This window comes from Stegostoma tigrinum, chromosome 4 (assembly GCF_030684315.1).
Source record: "Stegostoma tigrinum isolate sSteTig4 chromosome 4, sSteTig4.hap1, whole genome shotgun sequence".
Lineage (NCBI taxonomy): Eukaryota > Metazoa > Chordata > Chondrichthyes > Orectolobiformes > Stegostomatidae > Stegostoma > Stegostoma tigrinum.
This window is the reverse complement of record NC_081357.1, coordinates 5,343,725-5,359,742: the sequence shown is the minus strand read 5'-3', so window position 1 is coordinate 5,359,742 and position 16,018 is coordinate 5,343,725. Positions and strand designations below refer to the sequence as shown.

The 16,018-nt window shown below is 42.6% G+C and overlaps 1 protein-coding gene across 1 annotated transcript in view; it reads right to left on the bottom strand.

Moving 5' to 3' along the window:
* The window catches only part of LOC125452339 (dynein axonemal heavy chain 8-like), a 1,009,221-nt gene that overhangs the window by 618,722 nt on the left and 374,481 nt on the right, over nucleotides 1–16,018 (bottom strand). The window contains exon 19 of the mRNA XM_059645685.1: nucleotides 8,790–8,870. Within this exon, the coding sequence (XP_059501668.1) occupies nucleotides 8,790–8,870 (81 nt within the window). The remainder of the gene's footprint in view (nucleotides 1–8,789; nucleotides 8,871–16,018) is intronic.

Sequence of the window (16,018 nt, the reverse complement as noted above, 5' to 3'; positions counted from 1 at the left end):
TGCAGCGGAGGCGGAGGAATTGGGAACAGGGGATGGATTTTTTGCAGGAGGGTGGGTGGGAGGAGGTGTATTCTAGGTAGCTGTGGGAGTCGGTGGGCTTGAAATGGACATCAGTTACAAGCTGTTTGCCTGAGAGGGAGACTGAGAGGTCCAGGAAGGTGAGGGATGTGTTGGAGATGGCCCAGTTGAACTTGAGGCTGGGGTGGAAGGTGTTGGTGAAGTGGATGAACTGTTCGAGCTCCTCTGGGGAGCAAGAGATGGCGCCGATACAGTCATCAATGTAACGGAGGAAGAGGTGGAGTTTGGGGCCTGTGTAGGTGCGGAAGAGGGACTGTTCCACATAACCTACAAAGAGGCAGGCATAGCTGGGGCCCATGTGGGTGCCCATGGCCACCCACTTTGTCTGTAGGAACTGGGAGGAATCAAAAGAGAAGTTGTTGAGGGTGAGGACGAGTTCGGCTAGGCGGATGACGGTGTCGGTGGAGGGGGACTGGTCGGGCCTGCGGGACAGGAAGAAGCGGAGGGCCTTGAGGCCATCTGCATGAAGAATACAGGTGTATAGGGACTGGACGTCCATGGTGAAAATTAGGTGTTGGGGGCCAGGAAATTGGAAGTTCTGGAGGAGGTGGAGGACGTGGGTGTCATGGACGTAGGTCGGGAGTTCCTGGACCAAAGGGGAGAAAATGGAGTCCAGATAGGTGGAGATGAGTTCGGTGGGGCAGGAACAGGCTGAGACAATGGGTCAACCAGGGCAGGCAGGTTTGTGGATTTTGGGAAGGAGATAGAAACGGGCCGCGTGGGGTTGGGGAATAATGAGGTTGGAGGCTGTGGGTGGGAGGTCCCCTGAGGTGATGAGGTCATGAATGGTGTTGGAGATGATGGTTTGGTGCTTGGGGGTGGGGTCATGATCGAGGGGGCGGTAGGAGGTGGTGTCGGAGAGTTGGCGTTTGGCCTCGGTGATGTAGAGGTCAGTGCGCCATACTACCACAACAAATCAACCAGCTACTTATTACCAGTCAAATCTCACTTTGTGCCAGCCTATCTGCAACCAGCCTGCTGCACTCTTAAAAATCAGCAGTATAGAAACCATTTACAATGAGTTTTGGTATCTCTCTTTTAAAAGGTACAAAAATCCTTCGTGCAATCCTTGGTTTGTAACAAACTTTTCCCAACCCCAGTCCACAATCAAAAATAGAGAAAAATAAAACAGATATGGTCCATACAATTTACAGAATTTAGATATGCAACAGGTTTTTAATGTACAGAGGAACGAAAACAGGAAAGCCTGTGACAAATTGACAAGTGTGAATGTTTAAATGCCAAAAGGGCAGATGGTGTATATGTGTGGGCTTCACATGTATAATTTTTAATATTAGTTGCTGTACGCTTTGGTTTTTGGTACAGTGTATTTGAAGTTGATAATTAACATGCAAATATTTCTGTCACGTGCTGGCGATTTCTTTTGAAAATCAATTTTTGAATCTAGCTGTGGTGTGAATGGATTTTGTGAATGAATGAATATTTGTGTATTTTACACTGTTTGTTACCTATAGGAGTCTCAGACGTTTTTCAGAGTCAGGTATACCCCTGTATAATATCCTCCACAATATCAAGAATTAGGAACAAAATAAAAGACCAGGACCTCAAGGGTTATAATCTCTGGATAATTATCTGAACCACATACAAATTAGCATAGAGTTCAGAAAATAAATGAAGTAAACATGTAACTAAAGGACTGGTACAGGAAGGAAGGGCTCCATTTCACTCAGCACTAACATCAGTACTAAGACAGGGAGAAACTGTACCACTGGGATGTCTCCATCTGAATTGATCTGAGTTCAGTGTCTCAGCAAAAAGGCTAAATAAGGTGGTCACAAGGACTTTAAACGTGTAAGTGGGGGGATAGCCCAGGGAAAGTTAGTACAATTTCAAAATCAAGTAACAGGACAGAGAGTAAGGAAACTGGCAGTTCAGGTACAGCAATATTAAATTAAGTGTATTGATTAAATCAGAAGAGAAAAAATAAACAGAAAAATAAAGCATAATAATAAGTGCTGAGGGACAGGTCACAGTACATGGCCTAAATAAGATTTCTTTATACAAATGCACAAGAGTTTACACTTCACAGAAAATACAGACACAGACAACTAAAGAGATACAGCTCTTGTGCAATAATGAAGTCAACCCAGAAATATATGGCTACAAAGTTGAGATATCCGAAGTTGTGTTAACTGTGGAATTTTCAGCACATCGAGTTTACCGAATGGCAAACTATGGAAAAAGCTGATTGTGTTCACACCTGTATCTCTAAAGAGACAGACAGCATAAATCTAAAAGAATGGGCTTGCAAACATTCAAAAATGAGCACAAATCCTGCTAAATGGGAACCGTATAAATACTAGCAAAGGTCTACAAAGCAGCTTAAAGGAGGTGCTAAAATGGCGATGAAAGAAAAAGTTCTGAGGAAGGGTCACTAGTCCCAAAATATTAACTCTGTTTTTTCCTTCAAAGATGCTGCCAAGGCCTGCTGAGCTTTTCCAGCAACTTTGTTTTTGTTCATGGATGAAAACTTGCCAGGAAGTTCAAAATCAATTTTAAAAAATGTTACGGTTACATAATGGGAAAGCGGGTGGTCAGGAGAAATGTAAAGCTGGATGAACACAGCAGACCAAGCAGCATCTTAGGAGCAGAAAGGCTGACATTTTGGGCCTAGACCCATCATCAGAAATGGGGGAGGGGGAGAGGGTTCTGAAATAAATAGGGAGAGGGGGAGGCGGATCGAAGATGGATAGAAGAGAAGATATGTGAAGAGGTGCAGTGGGAAAGAGATCCCCTGAGGTTTGTCCGGAGGGAGGAGAATAACTTCTTCAGGTTAGGCATCCCAGGCAAACATCAGGAGATCTCTCTCCCACTGCACCTCTCTGCCTATCTTCTCCTCTATCCATCTTCAATCCGCCTGCCCCCTCTCCCTACTTATTTCAGAAACCTCTCCCCATCCCACATTTCTGATGAAGGGTCTAGGCCCAAAACATCAGCTTTTCTGCTCATCAGATGCTGCTTGGCCTGCTGTGTTCATCCAGCTCTACACTTTGTTATCTCCGATTCTCCAGCACCTGCAGTTCCTTTCATCTCTTGTCAGGAGAAATGTTTGCCCACTAAAGAACAAAAGAGGGGATATTGTCAATAACTACAGGGAAATGGCAGACCTATTGAATAATTCAAGACAAAATAACTTCAGATGCTGGAATCCAAGGTAGACAAACAGGAGGCTGAAGAACAGCAAGAAAGGCAGCATCAGGAGAAAAGGAAAAGTTAACAGTTCAGGTATTACACTTCTTCAGGACACCCAACTTCTCCTTTCCTCCCGATGCTGCCTAGCTTGTTGTGTTCTTCCAGTCACCTGTTTGTCTATTGAATAATTACTTTGCTTCAGTATTTACAATAGAAATGGAGGATAGTTTGCAGAAAGCCCGAAGGAAATTAACAGAGAATTTGTAACAGGAACCTAATAAAATTAACATAAGTAAAACATTGGTAATGAGGAAATTCATGAAATTTGACAGTGATAAATCTCAGGATTTGACAGTTTCCATCCAAGGGTGTATGGGGGCACAGTGTCGATGTGATAACAACAATTTTTCCAAATTCTCTAGACGCATGAATCGTCCCCATGGATTGGAAAATTGCAAATGTCAGTGTGCTTTTCGAGAAGGGTGAAAGAGTAAAACCAGGGAATTACATCTGTGCTGGGGAAATTGTTAGCGTCTATTATGAAGGACTGGATAACTGAACACCTTGAAATGTTTCAGTTAATCAGGGAGAACCAGCATTTTTTAAATTCATTAATGGGATGAAGGTGTCACTGGCTAGGCAGCATTTATTGCCCATTTCAGATTGCCCAGGGTCAACCACATTGCTGTGGGTCTGGAGTCACATGTAGGCCAAACCAGGTGATGATGGCAGTTTCCTTCCCTAAAGGACATTAGTGAACCAGGTGGGTTTTCAAACATTCAATTCATGGTCACCATTAGACTCTTAATTCCAGATATTTTATTGAATTCAAATTCCACCATCTGCCACGGTGGGATTCAAACCCGAGTACCCAGAACATTATTTGGGTCTCTGGATTAACAGTCCAGCAATAACACCACGTAGCCATCACAGGTTCATGACAAGTAAGTCATGCCTGACAAACTTTATTGAAGTTTTTGAAAAGGTTATGAAGGTAATGGCCAGGGGAATATGGATGTTAGTTATATGGCCTTCCAGAATGTATTTGATGATGCCCCACTACTAACTAAGATAGAGTTCCTTGGAACTGACAGCAAATTATTGATATAGCTGGGAAATTGGTTGAGTGACAGGTGACAGAAAGTAGGTACAGGTTTGTACTCAATATGGCAGAATGTCATAAAATCACAGTGCTGACGAGGCCCTTCGGCCCATTGAATCTGCACTAACACATGCAAAACATCTGACCTTCAACCTAAACCCATTAACCAGCATTTGGCCCATAGCCTTGATTATTATGATGTGCCAAGTGCTCATCCAGGTACTTTTTAAAGATTTAAGGCAATTTGCACCTACCTCCCTCCTAGGCAGCCCATTCCAGACCATCACCAGTTACTGGGTAAAAATGTTTTTCTTCATATCCTGCCAAACTTCCGGCCCCTCACTTTGAACCCATCTCCCTTGTGACTAGCTCTTTGACTATTGTGAACAGCTGCTCCGTATCCATTCTGTCCAAGCCATTCATAATCTTGTACACCTCATCAGATCCCCTTTAGTCTTGTCTGCTCCAAAAAAGATAATCCAAGCCTATCCAATTTTTTCTCATTACTTAAATTTTCCTTCCCAGTAAGCATCCTGATAAATCTTCTCTGCATCCTATGCAGTGCAATCACACCCTTCCTACACACAGTACTCTAGCTCTGGTCTCACCAAAGTTCTATACAATTCTGACATGACTTCCCTGTTTTTGTAATCTATGCTTCAATTGATACAGGCAAATGCTCCATACGTTTTTTTCACCACTCAACTAACATGCCCATCTGCCTTCAAAGTCCTATAGACAAATACCAAGGTCCCTTTGTTCCACAGAACTTCCTTGTGCTATGATGTTCATTGAAAAATGCCTTGTCAAATTATTCCTTCCAAAGTGTCTCACCTCACAGTTTACAAAGTTAAATTCCATCTGCCTCATCACCAATTTGACCGTCCTACTTATATCTTCTTGTAGCCCAACACACTCAATCCCATTGTTAACCAACTGGCCAATCTTTGTTTTACCCACAAATTTACTAATCCAACCTAACAATGTCATGTATGTTATTTATATAAGTAATGAATAATAGGAACCCAACACAGATCCCTGTGGTACAACACTGCACATGGCTTTCAACCACTGAAGCAGCTATCTGTCATCAGTTCTGAGAAAGGGTCACTGGACCCAAAACGTTAACTCTGTTTTATCCTTCACAGATACTGCCAGACCTGCTGAGCTTTTCCAGCAACTTTGTTTTTGTTCCTGATTTATAGCATCCGCAGTTCTTTTGGTTTTTATCTGTCATCACCCTCTGCCTGATAACTGAGTCAATTTTGAATCCACTTTATCAAATGATCCTGTATCTGGGGTGTATTTTTCTTCTTGATAACTTTCCTATGTGACACTTTATCAAAGGCTTTGCTAAAATCCACAGAAACTACATCAACTGCACTACTGTTACCCCACCACCTGGCCACCTCCTCAAAAAATTTAATCAAATTTGTTTGGCATGATCTCCCAATGACAAAGCCATGCTGATTCTCCCTGATCAAGTTTTGTCTCTCCACAAGAAGATAGATGCTCTCTTTCAGAATGTTCTCCAATAGTTTCCTTCCCACTAACATGAGACTCATAGTCTATAGTTCTCTGGTTTATCTCTACAATCTCTCTTAAATATTGGAACCAGATTAGCTGCTCTCTATTCCGCTGACACTTCCCCACAGCCAGATAAGAATTAAAAATTGGGCCAGTGCACCTGTAATCTCTTCCCTTTCCTGCCAAAGCAGCCTGAGATATAATTCATCCAGATCCAGAGATGTGTCCACTTGTAAACCTGCTAACATCTCCAACACCAGATCTTTCCCCATGTCAATTTGCTCAAGCAGCTCGCAGTCCCCCCTACTGGATCCCATACCTTCATCATCATTCTCTTGAAGACAGATGTGATCAGGCTGTCCCACAAGGATCTGTGTTAGGGTCTCAATTATACAAAATGGCTCATTAGGCTATTTCAGAGGACAGTTAAGAGGCAACCACATTAGTGTGCATCAGGGGTCAACTGAAGACCAGACCAGGTCAGGACAGCAAATCTCCTTCCCCAACAGCCATAAGTGAACTAGTGGTGGTTTATGACAATTGACAATGATTACATGGTCGCCATTAGCGTGGATTTAAATTCCAGATTTTATTGAATTCAAATCTCACTGTCCATTGTAGTGGGATTCAAACAATGACACTGGATTATTTGCCTTGGGCTCTCAATTAGTAATCCAGTGGCCTAACCACAATATCACCACTGTAAGGGTTGTAATGAAATCAGCCAGGTGGGCTTCATAGAATATGAGTTTCCTATTAATCTGGTCCATTCAGGGGGCCCTGGCTAACAGATTAAAAAGACGTGTGTCAGAGGGTCTGCTCACTCTGTTGAAGCTGGGTCAGTTTCAAAGACTTCCCACATGTAAATAAAGGGTGGCTTGGTGATGGGGTACTGGCCTCTGTGGAGTTATTTCAAAGATGTGATCCATTTCTGTCAACTGCCAAATTAGCACCAGCATCTACAAAGGTTGAGAGGAAATCCTATTGGAGATCCCTTAAGTGTAATAGTGGTCCTCAAGTTTAATGTGTGTCGATTGTTTCAGGGAGCCACTTAGAACTTCTGTGGAATTCCAAATGCATGCAAGTAATTCTACCCAGGGGTGATTAATGCCATTTTCACTGTGGCTCAAAAACTTGTGTACTTTCCCTTAGATACATGGAGTCAGCCAGGTACAGTCAACTTTGCAGCTGTAGTAGAGGCAGGGTGCGGTCAACTGCACTGATGTTGGGACCAGAGAAGTGCATCAAAAGCTAGCCATGTTTATCAATAGGAAGACAGTTCATTTAATGATCAGACCTGCCAAATGCACAGATATATGCCTACGTTCCCTCCTTCCAAGGTACTTTGATACTGGATTTGACACTGTGTGGTTAGATTTATGCTCTTTTTCTCACATCTGATGTTTTTCACCAATTTTACAGCATTGGAAATTCCAATTCACATCAATAATTACAAAATAAACTTGCTTATTTAGCTCAAAGTTATTGAAAAGAAAACATTAATTTCAATGTTAGGTTCTGGTACTTGAAGTTGCAGATTTTTCCAATCAATCTATTTAGATCTAAATATCTCCCTTAATTTGTTTATTCTTTACGTTATCATCAAAAGAGACATTTACTAACTGCTAAAATCACTTCTAGAAATCTAAATTTTGGTTTCTAGTGCAGACTTGCAATGAAAGTAAATTTTCATCATTCCCTTTCTTCTAAGGGAAGAAAAATTTGCTTTGAATGTCTGGTAATTCATCTCTTTTTGGATACTAGATTCAAATCTATGCACTTAATTGCAGTGGGCTTTTAACTACTCTCACTGCTTCTTTAAAAAATCTTTTTTCCCCATTATTGGCTGTAAGTATTGGTGCACTGTACCTGTATCTTCAGGACATCAAAATAAATGATAACCACTTGTTGATTCATTGTTCAGGGTAATGTGTTGACCAATCAGAATCAATCTGGTTTAATACTAATAAAAAGGCTAGTAGTTAACTGTCAATCATTATTAACTGGTGCATTCTCTATGGCAATACCTAAACTGATCAGAGCCCACTTACCAGCCAATCAGTATTCTCCTCCCATACTGAATAAATGTTGGTTTCCCCTTAAACTGATATTTATGCAAATTGCCCTGATGGCTCTAGGATGAAACCTTCAGCAAAATGTTCTGTTTCAGCAATATTTAAATTCTGTCATAGCAGATGACAATGCATCTACAATAAAACTTCCTTCATCATCTTGTACAAATCAAATGAAACACGCATAAATCCGAGAACGAGAGGACCAGCTCTTGGACAAACCTATTAAGTAACTAAGCTGCTTACATCTGGGAATTAAACTTGCAACCCTTATCTGAAGCTTTTCTGAAGCCTCAATTTCAATGAGTAAAACATCCTTAAATTGTCTAATTTTAAAGAAATAGAAGGTAGGTTTTTATAATCTGTCTTTGTACATTAACTACTAGAGCCTGGCTTAGGTTTGCGGAGGGGCCCTTTTGACCCATTATATTTGCACTGTCCCTCCACAGAGCAATTTTATTCTGACATAAACCCAAATTGAAACTAAATAGCGAGCCAGAAGCCTCCCCTCACCCCTGCCCCCAGACTCCCCGCCAAAAGAACATACTGACCTAAGTTACACGTTCATCAAAAAGAAAATAATGTGAAGATGTAAAATGAACTGCTGACACACTATTGTACAGTTTTTCATACTGCAATAAAATTAAAATTAGCCATCTATATTCTGGTTATGAAAACAAAGGCAATATGATTGCCAATTCATCTGTAATTGCTCAGTTTTGTACACTACGAAACCCATTTGTAAGTATAAATGGATAGCAACACGGTTGTAATATTTTTCTTTTGTTCATCAACGTACGCGGTTTGCTTTTACTATAGAATGACTTTTACTTTTACCTGAACAATTTAGTACTCACCTTATTAACTTTAGGTGTTATCAATGCCATAAATTCAGAAGGAATTCTTTGGCACACGGTCTCAAACGCATGAAGAACAGACTGATTTTCGGAATACAAAAGAAGAAAGTTTTAATTTATTTTTAATTAATTCTTAGGACTTGATGAGCATAATTGAAGAGAATAGTATTTATTTCTCATCCCTAATTCTACAAAGGACTAACACTTGCGAATACCCCTCACGGCAAGTCTGACTGATGATCTTAAATTGGTTTCCATTGTAATTTTCATAACAGTCTGGATTATTTAATAAATGATTTATAATATCAGAATCACATCTAATGTTTTGAGGGTTGCAAGTATGAACTGCTTGAGCACATTTGGAATGCTGTCTGCTGGGACGTATTTGATGTGGTCTGTCAGTTGATAGGAAGTAAGCCTATATAACTGGCATCACATTGAACTGAAACATATATCACAGAGAAGATGTCTCAAAAACCTGAGCAACAGGTGAAACCACCTACTTATGCTGCACGTTTGCAGTAAACCTGTAAGCAGTTTACTTCACTAACAAGGACAAAAACAAAGTTGGTGGAAAATCTCAGCAGGTCTGGCAGCATCAGTGAAGGAAAAAACAGTTAATGTTTCAGGTCCAGCGACCCTTCCTCAGAACAGTTCTGAGAAAGGGTCACCTGGCACTAAAACATTAATTCTTTTTTATCCTTCACAGATGCTGCCAGACCTGCTGAACTTTTCCAGCAACTTTGTTTTTGTTCCTGGTTTACAGCATCCGCAGGTCTTTTGGTTTTACTTCACTAACAAGATTCTGTTGTCAAGTCAAAGGTGTTTTGTCTGCCTCAGAAATGTCATGTCTGATTTTCACTGCCAGTGTAATACCCGATATGTTGATTTGGATTTATAATGGTGACCATGAAACTCCCAGATTTTCACTAGAGCCCTTTAGATAAAGAAATATGTCATCCTGGTTTGGTGTATATGTGACGCCAGACACATCAACAATGCAGCTCATGATCAACTTAGACAGGCTTAAGTTTGATGTGATGCCAGTTGTATAGTCTTACTTCCCAGCAACAGACAGACTACATCAAACATGTCCTGATGACCATTTGCAGCAGACAGCATTCCAAATGCGGTCAAGCAGTTCATACTAGCAACCCTCAAAACATTAGATGTGATTCTGCTATTGTAAATCATTTATTAAATAATCCAGACTGTGTTGAAAATTACAATGGAAACCAATTTAAGATCATCAGTCAGTCTTACCATGAGAAAACTTTGCATGTGCTAAAAGCTATGTATATGAGTATGTAGGACTCTATATATGAAGAAAAAAGGAATTTATACAGATATTGTAGAGGAGAAACTGTATCAGAGATAATGGCAACTGCAGATGCTGGAGAATCTGAGATAACAAAGTATGGAGCTGGATGAACACAGCAGGCCAAGCAGCATTTTAGGAGCACAATAGCTGACATTTCGGGCCTAGAACTTTCATCAGAAAAGTGGGAGGGGGAGGGGGTTCTGAAATAAGTAGGGAGAGAGGGGGAGGCGGATCAAAGATGGATAGAGGAGAAGATAGATGGAGCGGAGACAGACAAGTTAAAGAAGCGGGGATGGAGCCAGTAGGTGTGAGTGCAGGTTGGGAGGTAGGGAGGGGATAGGTCAGTCCGGGGCAGACGGACAGGTCAATGGGATCTGGATGAGGTTAGTAGGTAGGAAATGGGGGTGCAGCTTGAGATGGGAGGAGGGTACAGTGAGAGGAAGAACAGGTTAGGGAGGCGGGAATAGCTGGGCTGGTTTTGGGATGCAGTAGGGGGAGGGGAGCTTTCAAAGCTTGTGAAATCCACAGTGATACCAATGGGCTGCAGGGTTCCCAAGCAGAATATGAGTTGCTGTTCCTGCAACCTTCAGGTGGCATCATTGTGGCACTGCAGGAAGCCCAGGATGGACATGTTGTCTAAGGAATGGGAGGAGGAGTTGAAATGGTTCGCGACTGGGAAGTGCAATTGTTTATTGCGAACCGAGTGTAGGTGTTCTGCAAAGCGGTCCCCAAGCCTTCACAGCCTATGCAGTATACCACATTGGCAGGTGTGCAGGTGGACATCTGCTTGATGTGGAAAGTCTTCTTGGGACCTGAAATGGGGTGAGGGAGGAGGTATTGGGGCAAGTATAGCACTTGCTGCAGTTGCAGGGCAAAGTGCTAGGTGTGGTGGGGTTGGAAGTAAGTGTGGAATGGACAAGGGAGTCACAGAGAGAGTGGTCCCTCCGGAAAGCAGACTAGTGTGGGGATGGAAAAATGTCTTTGGTGGTGGGGTTGGATTGTAAATGGCGGAGCTGTCGGAGGATGATGCATTGGATCCGGAGGTTGGTTGGGTGGTATATGAGGACAAAGGGGATTCTCTTTTGGCGGTCATTGCAGAGACGGGGTGTGAGGGATGAGTTGTGAGAAATGCGGGAGACACGATTGAGGTCGTTCTCAACCACTGTTGGGGGGGATGTTGCGGTCCTTGAAAAACAAGGACATCTGAGATGTACAGGAGTGGAATGCCTCATCCTAGGAGCAGATGCAGGTGAAGCGAAGGAATTGGGATTAGGGGATGGAATTTTTGCAGGAAGGTGGGTGGGAGGAGGTGTATTCTAGATACTATATCTTATTCATGAAAAACAGGGCCTTGGAGACTGCCAATTTCTGCTGCATTCCCATGACCATTCCCTGACAATCAGTGTCTACCTGCTTGGTCTGAGCTCTAAGACTGACAGTTAAATGATCTTGCTACATCTCCATATCAACATGACCCAAATAATCAGCATCCTCTTCTCATGCTTGGGAACTTCAGTGTGTCTTTTCTCAAGTCTGTTTGCTGTGTCCTAGATCTGATGAGCATAAGATGAAAAGATTTGACTGCTGGTACTTTCTTAACAATATTTAAGTAAGTGAAAGTGATGCATTGGAAAGGATCTGCTCCTCCAATCATGAGTCACTTCATAGAATCCTGACAGTGTGGAAATAGGCCCTTTGGCCCAACAGGTCCACACTGACAATCACAGCACTCACCCAAACATGTCCTCCTATAACCCACCTAACCTACACATCCCTGAATACTATGGGCAATTTAACATGGCCAATCAACCTAGCCTACACATCTTTGGACTGTGGGAGGAAACTGGAGCAAACCTACACTGACTTGGGGAAAATGTACAACTCCACGCAGACAGTTGTCTGAGTCTGGAATTGAACCTGGGTCCCTGGCACTGTAACGCAGCAATGCTAACCACTGTGCTACCATGCCACCCCATATTGTCTACCATAATTGATGTTGATAAACTTGTTCCCTAGCAATCAGCAAAAATGTGATTGAAGGGGCAGAAATCAGTGTGAAGGTGACGTTTCACTCAGACTAAGGCCTGAATATGGAATGGTGAATTTGAACCTGCAGCTGAATGGGAGACAGATTGCAAGTGCGAGTATTGTGTTCTGTCCCACATCTTGTACACAGTATACCTTTAAGAAACATGCTTATGATATCATCCCATATCATAACACGCGATCTGAAAGGATAAAGGTCTCAGACTTCACCTTAACTGGGGCCACTTGAAGCTTGAAATGATGAAGGAAGTGTGCTTCTCTTTGTAACTGAATAGCTTTATACTGAAGTGCATGTAACTCTAGTATATGTGTATATCAAGAGCTGAAATAAAGGTCGATTGAATCTCTGTGCCTGTCTCCATGTCACATCAGCTAACATAAATATTGCTTCATCAAGTACAAACACCCTGCTGAAGGCAAAGATCTACATCATAACAACAGCATGTAAAGTAAGCATCAGTGGGCGAACATGAAAGAACACAAACACTGAAATTCAGACACAGCTGGTCATCAAAGCATCCAACAAACTGACAGCACCAAGTGGAGGTCATAAAATCATACAGTTCAGGAGGTCTTTTGGGCCATCAAAAACTAAGTTTCTGGAAAAGCTCAGCAGGTCTGGCAGCATCTGTGAAGGCAAAATACAGAGTTAGTACTCCGGGTCAAGTGACCCTTCCTCAGAAACTGGGCCATCAAGTCTGTACTGCCAAAAGTAGACTAAATCTACTGTATCAGAGATAATGGGAACTGCAGATGCTGGAGATTCCAAGATAATAAAATGTGAGGCTGGATGAACACAGCAGGCCAAGCAGCATCTCAGGAGCACAAAAGCTAAATCTACTGTAGACTACTTTCCACTACTAGGCCCGTTGCTTGGAATGTTATGGCATTTAAAGTACTCATCATATAACTTTTTAATGGTGTGAGGTTATCAGTCTCAACTACCCTCTCATGTAGTGCATTCCTGACCCCTACCACCCTCTGAGTAAAAAGAAATCTTCAAGTCCCCTTGAAAGCTCCTGCCTTTCATCTTAAGATTGTGCGCCCTTGGGTCAGGGCATCACGACTGGGCCAGCATTTACTGCACATCTCTAATTGCCTAGAGGACAGTTAAGAGTCAACTGCATTGCTATGGGTTTGGTGTCACATGTAGGCTGGACTAGGTAAGGGATGCCAGTTCCTTCCCAACAGGAATCATAGAATCCCAATATCACAGAAACAGACCAATTTGGCCCACTGAGTCTGCACTAACTCTCCAAACAGCATCCTACCCAAACCCACCTGATGTCCACAATCCTACATTTACTATGGCTAACCCATCAATGCATACAGTACTCCAGCTGTGGCCCAAGCAAAGTCCTTTACAGCTCTAACGTAGCCTCCTTGCCTTTATAATTTTGTCTCGATTGATAAAGGCAAACATCTTGTCAGCCTTCTTAACTACCCTATTAATTTTCCCTCCCAGCTTTAGGGATATGTGTTAGTGACCAGCCTTCTTAAACTACTGCAGTCCATGTGCTGTAGGTTGACACACAATGATGTTAGGGAGGGAATCCCAGGGTTCTGATCCAGCAACAGTAAAGGAATAGTGATATATTCCCAAGTCAGGATGCTGAGTGGCTTGGAAGGGAATTTGCAGGTCGTGGTGCTCCTACGTATCAACTACCTTTTTCTTTCAGAAGTGGTGCTGGAATCAGCTATGGGTTCAGAAGCTGCTGCCGAAGGAAGTTGAATTTCTGCAATGCATCTTCCAGATAATATAAACTGCTGCCACTGGGTGTCGGTGGTGAAGGGATTGAATGCTTGTGGATGTGGTGCTAATCAACTGGTTTGTTTATTCCTGGATTGTCAAGCTTCTTGAGTGTTGGAGCTGCACCCATCCAGGCCAGTGGGGAGCATTCCATCATAGCTCTGAACTGTCCCTTGTAGGTGGGGATAGGCTCAGAGGCATCATGAGGTAAGATACTTTCCGCAGTATTCCTAGTCTCTGACCCTCCCGTGTAACGACAAATTTATATGATGAGCATAGTTGAGTTTCCAGACAACGCTAAACCAAGAATGTGGGGATTCAGTGATTAGAACATTATTGAATACCAAGGTAGGTGGTTAGATTGTCTCTTTTTGAAGATGTTCATTGCTTGGTATTTGAGTGATGCAGATGGCTCAGTTGTTAGCACTGCTGCAATCAACGCCATGAGGCCAGGTTCAATACCACCCTCAGGCGACTTGCCTCTGTCGAGTTTGCACATTCTCCTGTGTCTATGTGGGTTTCCTCCAGGTGCTCTAGTTTCCTCTCACAGTCAAAAGATGTGAAGGTTAGGTGGATTAGCTATGGGATATGCAGGGTTAGAGGGATAGGGGAGGGGGGTGGGTCTGGGTACTATGTTTTTCAGGGTGTTAGTGTAGACTTGAGCAGCTGAGTGGTCCCCTCCCACATTGTAGGAATGCTAAGATTCTATGAAATGTTACTTGCCACTTATCAATTCAAGGCTGGATGTTGTCCAGATCTTGTATTGACTATTGGCTCATTCAGAATTTGAGATAAAAGAACAAACAAAGAATAAAGAAAAATTACAGGCCCTTTGGCATGCCAAGCCTGCATGGACATGCTGCCCGTCACAACTAAAATTCTTTACACTTCCAGGGACCAAATCCTTCTATTCCCGTCCTATTCATGTATTTGTCGAGACACCCTTTAAATGTCACTATAGTATCTGCTTCCACTACCTCCTCCGGCAGTGAGTTCCAGGCACGCACCACCCTCTGTGTAAAAAACTGGCCTTTTACATCACCTTTAAACATTGCCCCTCACACCTTAAACCTATGAACCCTGGTAACTGACTCTTCCACCCTGGGAAAAAGCTTCTGACTGTCCTCTGTGTCTGTGCTTTTCATAATCTTGTAGGCATCTATCAGGTCACACCTCAACCTCTGTTGTTCCAGTGAGAACAACCTAAGTTTCTCCAATCTCTCTTCATAGTTAATGCACTCCATACCAGACAACATCCTGGTAAATCTTTTCTGTAACCTCTCCAAAGCCACCGAATCCTTCTGGTAGCGTGGTGACCAGAATTGAACACAATATTCCAAATGCAGCCTAACTAAAGTTCTATAAAGCCACAACATTACCTGACAATTTTTAAACTCAGTGCCTCGGCAGATGAAGGCATGAATGCCATATGCCTTGTTGACTACCTTTCCACCTGCATTGCCACTTTCAGTGACCTGTGTACTTGTACACCCAGATCCCTCTGCCTATCAGTACTCTTAAAGATTCTGCCCCTTACTATATATTTTCCATCTGGATTAGACCTTCCAAAATGCATTACCTCACATTTTTCTGGATTAAATTCCAACTGCCCTCTCACTGCCCGAGTCACCAGCCGATCTATATCCTGCTGTATCCTCTGACGGTCCTCTTTGCTATCCTCAATTCCACCAACCTTTGTGTCATCGGCAAACTTACTAAGCAGACCAGTTACATCTTCCTCCAAATCATTATTATACATTACAAATAGCAAAGGTCCCAACACTGATCCCTGAGGAAAACCACAAGTCACAGCCCTCCATTTAGAAACGCATACTTCAACTGCTACCCTCTGTATTCTATGACCGAGCCAGGTTTTTATCCATCTTACAAGCTCACCTTTGACCCCATGCGATTTTACCTTCTGTATCAGCCTGCCATGAGGGACCTGGTCAAAGATCTTACTGAAATCCATGCAGACAACATCCACTACCCTACCCTCATCGATCATCTTCATCACTTCCTCAAAAACTCCAACAAGTTAGTGAGACACGACCTCCCTTTCACAAAACCACATTGCCTCTCGCTAATACGCCCACTGATTTCCAAGAGAGG